The sequence below is a fragment of the Hyperoodon ampullatus genome, assembly GCF_949752795.1.
Source record: "Hyperoodon ampullatus genome assembly, chromosome: 15".
NCBI classification, from domain to species: Eukaryota; Metazoa; Chordata; class Mammalia; order Artiodactyla; family Ziphiidae; genus Hyperoodon; species Hyperoodon ampullatus.
In genome coordinates this window covers 59,868,215-59,880,169 of record NC_136928.1, presented here as the reverse complement: position 1 = coordinate 59,880,169, position 11,955 = coordinate 59,868,215, and the positions used below count along the sequence as shown (strand labels likewise).

At 40.3% G+C, this 11,955-nt stretch overlaps 1 protein-coding gene across 1 annotated transcript in view; it reads right to left on the bottom strand.

The window, feature by feature from the left end:
- Positions 1–1,131: 1,131 nt before the first annotated feature.
- Positions 1,132–11,955, bottom strand: part of FEZ2 (fasciculation and elongation protein zeta 2) — a gene marked incomplete at both ends in the record, with an annotated part of 54,882 nt that continues 44,058 nt past the window's right edge. Inside the window, 4 exons of the mRNA XM_079720713.1 lie at positions 1,132–1,136; positions 1,253–1,318; positions 4,312–4,387; positions 6,800–6,880. Coding sequence (XP_079576839.1) covers positions 1,132–1,136; positions 1,253–1,318; positions 4,312–4,387; positions 6,800–6,880 — 228 coding nt within the window. The remainder of the gene's footprint in view (positions 1,137–1,252; positions 1,319–4,311; positions 4,388–6,799; positions 6,881–11,955) is intronic.

Sequence of the window (11,955 nt, the reverse complement as noted above, 5' to 3'; positions counted from 1 at the left end):
AAGGGTTCCCCCTTTATGAAGCTATGATTGAAGAAAAGTCCCATCTGAGTTATGTAACGTCTCACAAATCCCAGCCTTCGGTTCAGCTAGCTTCTCTTGATGGAGGAGAACCCAAAGAAGAGAAGTGTGACCAGAGGAAGACTGCTCTCAAAATTGGATCAAACACTACAGGGTGCATTTTACGATGCTCTGAAAATATGTTACCTAAAAAACTGCTACTTTTAAAGAAGTAATTTCACTGAAAAGTATTATTTTGCCTATAATTAAATTAAGTTCTTCAGTCCCTCTGTCATCCAAATTTTCTTCCTTCCTCAGCAAAGCAGGTGATCTCATTAAAGTCTCAAATGATCTTCCTTTGCCTCATCACTGTTCCCACCCTGTGAGATGCTGATCTTGCTCATAAGATGTATGGCTCACTCTTCACTGCCCTGGCTTTATGAAAGTCCATTCTTTTTCTCTTTCTCCCTCCGCTCCCTGCCCCTTACCCCATCCCCGTTCATATTCCCTTTGGGACTGTTAACTGATCTAACTGTTCCCTCCTTCATCCGTCCTTCTTCTAGTGTCCCCAAGAGGACAGAGGCCACCTTTCTCAAATCCTCAGCGTCAACACCTGAGACTCACATAATTATGGCAATATCTCCATAATATTTCCTCCAATGCCTTCTTTTTTTTTTTTGGCTGCTCCACGCAGCCATGTGGGATCTTAGCTCCCCGACCAGGGATGATTGAACCCGTGCCCCGTGCAGGGGAAGCTCAGAGTCTTAACCACTGGACCTCCAGGGACGTCCCTCTGTTGCCTTCCTTGATGTTTATAATTTAGCTGTGGAAATTATTTCCAGCCCAGGACTTCAAATAAAAATTAAATTTTAGGGCTTCCCTGGTGGCGCAGAGGTTGAGCGTCCGCCTGCCGATGCAGGGGACGCGGGTTCGTGCCCCGGTCCGGGAGGATCCCACATGCCGCGGAGTGGCTGGGCCCATGAGCCTGCGCGTCCGGAGCCTGTGCTCCGCAACAGGAGAGGCCACAGCAGTGAGAGGCCCGCATACCACAAAAAAAAAAAAAAAAAAATTAAATTTTAAATAGCCATACTTTATAATGTTGGAAGCATAAATAAGTCGTCACGTTATCTATTCTCACCCTGCAAAATAAAAGTTACGCATTTGGAAGTTACTTTTTAATCTATTAGCAAGACAATGCATTTACCGACCAATCAAAACTTCCCAACCACTGCACATACACTATTCTAAAACTTACCTTTCAGTATATAATCAGTTAACAAACTCGGAACTTTTTCACTATCCTCTTTCATGGCACGAAGAACTGCAAAATAAAGGAGAAAGAAAACACAATTTCAAATTCAGATAACCTCAGTCATGGTAGCCTTAGTCTTAATTACATGATATAACCAATTCATGCAAATTGACTATTTTCTGGATGAGAGAATACAACTGCAAATGTTCAAGAATTTGTTATAGTTGAATAAGTCCTCGTTCAGGTGAGAATACTGCAGCTACCTGAGAGCTATTTCCCTGATTTAAAATTTCTAAACAGTGGAGGCAGAAAACAGGAGCTGGGTTATTACACAGAGCCCCAGTTTTGTCACCATAAATACTGGCAAGTGAGTTACAATAATGTGCACTTCTATGAGCTCTGGAGAGGAGAACCTTGGTGCTGCAGGTCTCATGAGCTGGAGGAACTCTTAGGGAAATGAAGAGTTAGCCGTACTCTCCAAGGAGCACATCAGTCAGCCTTCTTGGAAACTTTTAAAGAAAAAAACAAAATGAAGAACAGACTTCCATGAAGCAAGCACCCAGCCAGGCTGCTTACTTCTTGATACTCCAAAGGCATCTGGGTGATTTCGCCTCATCCTAAAGAGAATCTTTGACAATTTGATCTCTAAGCAAAGACAAAATAGAAAACACAGCTACTATTACAGTGGTTAAAAAACATCTAGACCACCCATACTGCCCTTTCACAGTGACTGCCAACTCAAACTCTCCAGAGCATCCTGGGGAAAGGCCTCACTATTCTCCCCCAGACGTATGACAAGACAACCTAGTGTAACTGTCAAGTCAGTCTTCCTGGGTTTAAACCCCGGCTCTGCCACTTCCTAGCAGTGGGACTGTGAGCAAGTTACTTAACCACCCAGATCCTCATCTGTAAAATGGGAATAATCATTAGACTTGTCTCAAAGGATTGTTGTGAGTATTAAGTTACTAATTCAGGTGTAAAGGACTTAAAGTAGTACCTGGCACATAATATACGCTATGTAAGCATTACCATCATTATTAGCACAACTAATATTATTCTAATTCTTATCACTACTATTATTGCACCTCCAATAGCTTTTATGAAGAAGGATACATATCTAAACACCGCCTGTCTCTACGGGGCTTCCCCTGCAGTAACATCTATAGGTGGGGACGGCAGAGGCTCAGATTCTCCCCAAAATTTTCAGGAGATAACCACTTTTCTTAAACTTTCAGAGTAAAGGTCATCCTTCCATCTACTGTCTTCATGTAGTATATTAACTTGGACACTCATTCACACACCCTACATACATTCACTCACCCCAAATTCCAAGTTGTGTCAGTCTATAAAGACCTCATCTAAGGATCAGCCTAGGATATTCTGGTGTGGGAATTATGACAACTTTGGTTTGGCCAAGTATGTGTTTGTCCTTGATCTGAGAAGCTGAGATCCCTCAGTAATTCCTGGCTTCTAGGCAATATCTGTGCTCTCTTCTTAGAGAAATACTTAATGTTCAGTATTTCTGCTTCCAATCACATTTTAGATTTGTTTTCAGTTCTACATAAAATCACGTACCAAAACCCAGCACTATTAAAATCCAGCATTATTAGAAAGTGTGGTCTGGGCTTCCCTGGTGGCGCAGTGGTTGGGAGTCCGCCTGCCGATGCGGGGGACACGGGTTCGTGCCCCGGTCTGGGAAGATCCCGCATGCCGCGGAGAGGCTGGGCCCGTGGGCCATGGCCGCTGAGACTGCGCATCCGGAGCCTGTGCTCCGCAACGGGAGAGGCCACAGCAGTGAGAGGCCCGCATACAGCAAAAAAAAAAAAAAAAAAAAAAAAAAAGTGTGGTGGACTGGAAATCACGAGACGCAGCCCTGTAATGAACCATCCTCCTGTGTGATCCTGGATACTCATGCTTCCTGAAAAGTAGAGGGCTAGCCACCCAGTTAATCTCTTAATTCTTTATTTTATACAGGCTGGCATCACGTAAGTATGAAGTGTTCTGAAAAGTATTGTTCACAGGAAAGAATCAAAGCTGCAGGTTAGCAGGCAGGCTGCTTTCCTCGTGCTCCCCCCACCCATGCCTCGATCACCTCAATTTCCAAAATCAATATCATCATTAATATCCACCCATGGGATGCTCTCTCGTTCAGCCCCTCTTTAATTCACAGTTATCACAAATATTTATAAATAGAAAGAACCTGATAGATCAGCATATTCAATCCCTTCAAGAAAAACAAGGCCAAGTGATTGACTTATCCCAAATCACACATACATTAATTTATTTACTATGAGGTAAAGAGAGCAAATATTTTAATCCTCATTTTTCACTGTGACTGAGAGAGTGTAAATGACTTCCAAGGATATCCCTATAAGTCACGGATAGAACCAGAATTCAGGGCTCATTTATGGCTATCATAAATATACATTATATTGAATGTCTCTTAAGTCTAACAAATTAATTTAAAATGCAAGGCCATTGAAGGTGGAGTATTTTTGTCTGCTTTGTTAACTGAAGTACCCCAAGTGCTCAGAACATGGCCTGGCACAGAGTAGGCCTTCATTAAATATTTGCTGAGTGAATAAATTTCCTTAAAATATTACTATCAATTTATTTTCTACCTGTAACTACCTACCTAGCTTGGTTTCTACATTCCTAAGAAAGGAGAGTGTTTTAGGCTGCATTTCTAAATCTTTCCTACTGAGTTTGACAGTCATACTAATATAAGATCCATGAAGCACCTTATTAACTGACAAAAGGATATATTCTTAAATATACAAGAGGTGATGGGAAATTGTTACATTTTTCCTCCAAAAGTTCAGCTTGTAAATGTTTCAAAAGATAAGAAAAACAGGAAAAATACAAATCAACTCTAGATTGGCTGCTGTGTTTATCACAACCATTTACAGTTTCATTCTCAAAAGAACAAATGATGACATCCATCATTTACTACCCGAAATTGACAAAATAAACAATAACAGAAACAAAACCAGTCAACTAAAATCAGTGTTTAGAATCAGGAAAAGTAAACAAGGTAACAGTATAATTTTGTCTTTGCTTACTTTTTGTTAATATTTGAAGATCTTCAATAGATGGTGGTCCATTTTTTTTCTCATAAGGAATGACCGTTGTCAAGTACTGCCAAGTTAAAAAAAAAAAAAAAAGTGTCAAATCTGAATTACCTTCTCTGCAAAAATTTGATATAGTTACTAGAAGGTTCATTTTATAACATGAGAAACATGAGCCACTTTAGTGATGAACACAGCTATCTTACTATCTCAGCTGGAACTCATTTTTTTTGCCCACCTGTTTACGTAAATATCTACTTTTTCGCCTTTCAATTATTGAAAATTTCACAGGAGTAAGTCTGAGGGTGATGTGTCCAATTTGTTCATTTTTTAAGTCTTATCTAACATTCTCCTTGAATACTTCAACACATTTTTGAAATGGTAATTTTAAACTAAAAACAAAACCATTCTGCATAACAAAATAGTTCCCAACAGTCAAATGATTCGGTTTTAGACCATTTTTTTCTGGTTGAACAAAACAGTCACATGGATAACTTGACAACTTTAAAAATGAATACCAGCTTTCTCCAGGAACTAAAACAGAAACACTTACCCAAATAATTTTAAAGATGTATTACTATTATTTTAAATTATTGTGTAAGTAGTTATAAATACTTAAAGGTATTAAAGGAAAAGAGAAAAATGAAAGGAGATAATGGTCTAATGAATAATGAAAATTCATGTCTGATATTGAGACAAGCTGCCTAGTTCACTACTGTAAAGGCTCACAAGTATCAGTTATGTCCTATAACTATGTCCCTCGAAAGCATAATCTAAAAATTATTGTCCAGATTCTCCTATTCTGACCACGCCACCAAAAAATGTATAGTTCAATGTAGTCTGCATGTGCTTATCTAGAGATCTACTACTTTTTTGTTTGTTTGTTTGTTTGCTGCACACGGGCCTCTCACTGTTGTGGCCTCTCCCGTTGCGGAGCACAGGCTCCGGACACACAGGCTCAGTGGCCATGGCTCACGGGCCCAGCCGCTCCGCGGCATGTGGGATCTTCCCAGACCGGGGCACGAACCCGTGTCCCGTGCATCGTCAGGCGGACTCTCAACCACTGTGCCACCAGGGAAGCCCTACTAGTTTTTTTTACTTGGAATCTCTCCAGACCCACCCATTATTTAGCCCCAGTCCTGCATCTCAGCTCTGTTCCTAATCCTCTTTGAGCAATTTTATCCCACTCATAATCAAAAAACAAGATAGAATTGCTTAACAATAACTGATTACAATGAATTGTTTCAATCTTCAAGAAACTTAGTTTCCACCATCTTTATGGTGTAGGCATCTCCAAGATGATGCCCAGTTGTATAACCAAACATGTTTCTTTGTAAAGAATACACAAGAAGCCAAAACATGCCCTCCTGGGGCCTCGCTAATAGCATGCATGTCAGGCAACTTGTAGAAGCACCAGGAAGCCGCACCTTGGCATGCATGCTGTCTAGCCACACACTTTCAGGCCTTCCTGCCCCACTCCCACATGTTGGGTCAGTTTGGAAGTTATTCTGCCATCTTGTGGGTTTGAGAGAGGTGAGAGGCAGCAGAATTAAAAAAAAAAAAAATTCAACCATCCCTTAATGGAGCCCACTTATGAGCTGCAAATGTCAGTGTGAAGGATTATTTAATGTCGATTATTTCCCTTCTTGAGTAATACAGAGCTATCTGCAGTAAAAACCTAGGCTCAAATGCCTTATTCTGATAAACTGCCTACTAGCTACACTCTGCATACTTCCTCACTCTTCACTTAAGAACTAAATTGAAGAGTTTTCTTTTTTAAAGTGAAGGTTTCAATTGTGAAAATTCTAAGCACATTCAATGTAGATGTGTTTCCCATGCTCTTGACATTCCTTAAATCATTATATCAAAAAATGCTAATAAAAAATGCGAATAAAAAGCAAACTGCTACACATTTGACTGTATATTTATATCCATGCATAATTTGGTATAAATAATGTCTCATGCCTCATTCAGCAGACAACTGAGTTGACTGACCACATGATACACCTTAAAAGCACATGAATTTCATTTAAAAGTAGGTAAGGTATACTCTATAAACATTTTGACCTAGAACTGTAGCCTAAAAGATACCAACATCTGGCTTTCTTTCCCCCAAAATGAGATCTTGTTTCTTAAACTTTTAGAATTACAGTAGCATATTCTAGTTTAGTTATTTTCACAGCTATATATTCTACACATGTAATTCATTAAATCAATATGTTAACAGCTATTTGTTTAAAGGTAAAAGTGAAAAATAGAGTTCTAAAACATGTATTAAGAATACACTGAATCTACTGTCTAATTTGAAAAATGCTTTTTCCTAAAGGGAAATTCTATGCATTATCAAGGCTATAAATATAATGAACTTTCATTTCTTTAAGCAATAGTCTTAGTAGATTAGTAAGACTGCCAGCTTTCAGGACCTTCACTTACACAGAGAATGAAAAAACAGAGAATGAGGAAAATAAGAATAACCAAGCACCTGTTTCTCTCCACCTGAATTTCCAAAGGTGTGGCGGAGGCCATTCTGAATGACATTTGAGATCCCTTCCATGCTGAAGCGCTAAAGGCAGTGATATACGGCCCAGAAGAAAAGGACAGAGAAAGAAGTTCAAAGACTATTAGTAAGAATGTACCATGATGACTTATGTACCCAAGAGGCAAGCAGTTAGAAAATGCCACTAACTCATTCAGATAAAGCAGACAAAATCATGCTGTTTTAAAATGCTTTTGCTTCCATTTCTTTGCAAGTCAAATGCAAAAGCAACTACTTTCATGCAACTATATATGAAGATTTTTCCTGACATAGCTGATAAATGTACTCCAATATAAACACTGTAAGTTGTACACATATTTGTTTTATGCAAAATTTACCACATAACTTTAAAGATACCTTTTGATATTGTTTACCTACATTTTTCCAAAAGTCTGAAAACTTAACACTGACAGTATGCATATTTTCAGTCTAAGTTTGCATATTTCTACCATAAGTTCGGAGAACATTAACATAACATTTGGCAAATGAAAATGCTGTTACTCTGAGAGCTGATCATTGCTTCCCACTCACTCTTCAGGACACCTGCCACCGCCTTGGGGCAGAAAATTCGAACTGGAAGAGCACATATGCTTCCTGGAGAGCAGAGTGGATCCCACGTGCCAGCAAGGCCCCCTAAGACTTCTGCAGACTTTTCCATTCTGTTCCTAGGAAACAATTCTAGCTTTTTTCTCCCAGCAACCTCCAAGACTTACTAGAATTCGTTGTACTGAAAAGGGAATATTGTTTTCCTACACTACTCATCTTGATTTGTAACCAGTCTACAATGTCATCAGACAGTCAAAAAGAGTCCAGTGGCACCTCTGTGGCTGCTGAGTCAAAGGACTTCGATGGATCCTCTTACAGCATGACTAATTAAGGGGAAAGGCATTCTGAAAAGGAAGTTCAGTCCTGATTCACCGGATGCTTCCTCCCCCTGTAATTTTATAGGGGTGAGTTGAATCAGTAAATACATTTGAGGAGTCAACATAAAGAGTATTTTACCAGGTCCTAATGAACAGATAAAAGGAAACTAAGGCAATGGTTTCTGCCCTCAAGAAAGGCATAGTGTAGCCCAGTGATTCTCAAAGTGTGGTCCAGGTCAAGACAACTCCACTAAACATGCTGTACTTTGCTAGCAGCGTAACTCTTCTTTTGATGAAGTAGGCTAGTTTTAAAAGAAAACCTACAGATAACCATGTCTGTAGATTTTTCACATGCTATCATATAACTTGTTCACATTTTTTAAAGAGATTATCAAAAGAAAGGACCTCTTAGCCTCCAGCGTCTGCAATAAAACTTACAGGAAACTCTTTTCAAATAAACAAGTCAGCTCTTTTTAAAAAAAAATTATGTCTATCAAACGTAGTTCCTTTAAAAAGCAACAAAGAGAAAAATACTGAATTTTCTATATTTCTTCACCCCATTATCTACAAGCATGTTAAAGCCAGATACAAATTCAGAAAATCTCAAGCAAGATGAAGCATTTTAGAATCCATGTATCAGAAAACTAAGGTATACTTCATATTTGAACAGTGTATTCTAAAAACACCATCTTTACCTTTCCCAATTGGCAATCTAATTCCCATCTCTTGCAGGTGAGGGTGGGAGTAGTTTATGCAAATTTTTAAATTCTTAAGCTGTAATTTAAATTTCTTTATTAAATGTCCAGTTGTGGACATTACTGAGCCATTTCAACTGCCAATAGCCTGAGTATTTGTGAAAGATGGCTTTCATGCAACCAGGCTTAGTGGAAATAAATGAAAATGCAATCATGTGAAGCCACAGTAACTTAGGAACATACAAAACGAAAAGAAGTTAAGTAAAGGAACTCCCAGTAGAACCTTTGTCCTTGTGGCTGATGACAGCTGAGTCAGTAGCCAGTCAGGCCCCACTGTATCCTGACCAGGCAAACAACATGGCAGCCAACAAGGTTCAACTGGGAAAATGACAGAACAAGAAAAATCAGAACATTCAGGGGAAGCACAAAGAAACCAACTATGAGGTACCGCTGAGAACGTTCCACCCCCAATGCTCCAGCTGCCATCAACTCCCACCTCCCCAGAAATCACGAACAATTTTCTCCCTTTACTCCATGTTCAAACTCTTCCCCTCTGCTAGCTCCTTCCCACATTGCCAACTTTAAATTCTGAAACCCTCAACCTCTCTTTCGCCAGGGTTTCCAGAAACAGCTCTGCCCAGCGTCATTTCTTTGACGCCAAGGTCTGCGAACGCCTTTCAGATCCCTCGCAGACATCCAGTAAGCTCTCCTCCCTGCCTGCCTGGGTTCCTAGACATCACACTCTCCCAGAGTCCCCCCTGCCTCTGGGCTGCTTCTTCTGAGGAGTGCCTCTTTCTTTGTTCACCTCTTATATACTGGTGTTTCCCAGGGATTGTGTCCCTTTTTTTTTTTTCTCATGCATACTCTGACTTTTCCCACTTCGACTTCTGCCTCTGTAGATCTACAGTTCCACTTTACTAAGAGCAATAAAGTGCTTGGAACAGAGCCTGGCACAAAGGAAGGGCTCAAGAAACACTAGCTACCTTTATTTTAATTTCCCTCCTGAGCTTCGGACTTGTACGTTTAGTTGTCTGTTGGACACTTGTACTTCAACATTCCAAAAACGCATCATATCCAAGACTGAATTCATCTTCCTCTCCCCCAGCAATTTTTTTAATTAAAATCCTGTTTCTCCTTCAGCATTCTATATACCTCTCTCCTTCATTTATTCATTCTTTCAAAAAATATACTGAGCCACATATTATTCCAGGTATTAAGGATTCAAAGTGAACACATCAGCCAAGGCCCCTCCCATCCTCATGACCTGACATTCCAGCCTAAGAGGAGCAGAAAAAATAAAACAAGTAAAGGAACTAGATAACTGCAGATAATGCACGCCCTGCCAATAGCTACAACAATTAAAAACTGGATGCCTACTTTATACTGGGAGGTCAGAGAAAAGTTCTCCTAGGAGGTGACATCTGAGCTGAACCATGAATTATACACACTCCCAGATAAGCTACAAAGGACAATGGACAAGAGAACCTCTCAGAACAAAACCAAAAGCAGCCAAACTGGCCAACCAAGGAGTTCACCCTGCGGCCAGTGAGCAGGGGTCCTGTTATTCTTCTGCAGCAGGATGTGAAACAGTAGCTACTGAGTATTTCCATTCTCCCCTCCTTCCAATAAGAAGGTTTTATTACAGCAGCCCTGTTCTCTCTCTGTCTTCATGTGCTGGATGTGTTGGAATGGGAGGCTTGCTCTTTGTATAAGGAGCTACATCATCCAGAGCTGATGGGAAGGACAGACATCCCCCAAAGACACTGTGCTAGATGCAGTTGCTGTCGAAGAGATTTGCATATCTCACTTTGGGGAAGGGGTACACATGTTCTATCTATGCCACTCCAAGGCAGAAATCAATGACCCAACCCTGGCCCCTCCCTTCTCCAGAGCCCCAACCGATAGATTCAACTGCCTTAACATCTCTGAAAATTCAACGATTTTCCCATTGCTGTCACTTCCTTGGCTCAATTCTTTCCTGATGACAGCAAGAGCCTCCAAATCAATTCGTATCTCTAGTTGTCTCCTTCCAATTACTTTTTCCTTGAAACTCTGAAGTTACCCTTCCAAGAGACAAATCTGAATATGTAACAAGCCACTCAAAACCTCTCCTTGGTTTCCTACAGCCCTTAAATAAGGATCAAATGCCATAGCGAGGCATACAGTACAAAGCCCTCCATTTTCTGGCTTCTACTTTGTTACTCCGCACTCTCTTCTTCTTGACTTACTTCCTCCCTCAACTTCTAGCCATAATGAACAACCTGCGATTCCCCAGGTGCCCTGTCACCTCCAGGTGGTGGCCCACACCACCCCCTCTGCTCAGTATGCCTGGCCCCTCCTTCCTCTGCTTGTCCTCAGGATTCAATTCAGACCCCTCAACCAAACGAGGGGCGACAGTAATGTACACACACCGCTACCACAGGACAGTACCAGGCACAGAAAGCACTAAAAATGTGGTAGCTGTTTTGAATATAGCAATAATTACCCTATCCCTAGGTTTCTCAACCTTGACACTACTGACATTGAATTACAGATATGTAATTCTTTGACGTGGGAGCAGTCCTGTGAATTGCAGGATGCTGGATGGCATCTCTGGCCTCTACTCAGCTGGATGCTAGTGACACCACCACCCCCCCCCCTGCCAAGTAGTGACAGTGATAAACGTTTCCGGACATTCCCTAATGTCTGCTGGGGGACAGAACTGTCCTGGTTGAGAATCACTGCATGTGCATTGGATGGTCTGTCATCAGATCCCCAGCCCACAGGCTGCATGTCCCTGGAGGCTGGGATTTACTCTGCATCCTTCACACCCATGCCCGGCACATAACTAGATATCAATATATGCTTGTCTAATAGTACTAAATGAAAAGATAAAAGTTTAATTTGCCACATAGATGGACCTTGAAGGCATTATGCTAAGTGAGTCAGAGAAAGACGTATGATCTCACTTATATGTGGAATCTTAAAAAAATAAAATAAAAACCTAAACTCATAGAAAAAGAGATCACACTTGTGGTTACCACAGGTGGAGGGTGTGGGGAGAGGGAACTGGAGGAAGGTGGTCAACCAGTATAAACTTCCAGTTATGAGATAAATAAGCACTACTGATGTAATGTACAACATGATGACTTTACTTAACACTGACATATGATGTATAAGAGTAAATCCTAGGAGTTCTCATCACAAGGAAAACCTTTTTTCTCCTTTCTTCTTTCTTTTAATTGTATCTATATGAGAAGATGGATGTTAGCTGATCCTACTGTGGTAATCATTTCACCATATTTATAAATCAAACCTTCATGCTATATACCTTAAACTTACACAGCAATGTATGGCATTTATTTCTCAATAAGACTGGAAAAAAGAAAGAGTTTTTTGTTTGTTTTTTTTTTTAACGTGGGCCTGAGGCACAAGATCTAAAAAACAGAACAGAAAGAAAAAAGAAAGTTTTGGTTAGGTTAATTTTTCATAAGCTCAACCCCATCTCAAAATCTTTAAGGAGAGAAATGATGTCAGATACCCTTTTTGTATGCCCACAAAGCAC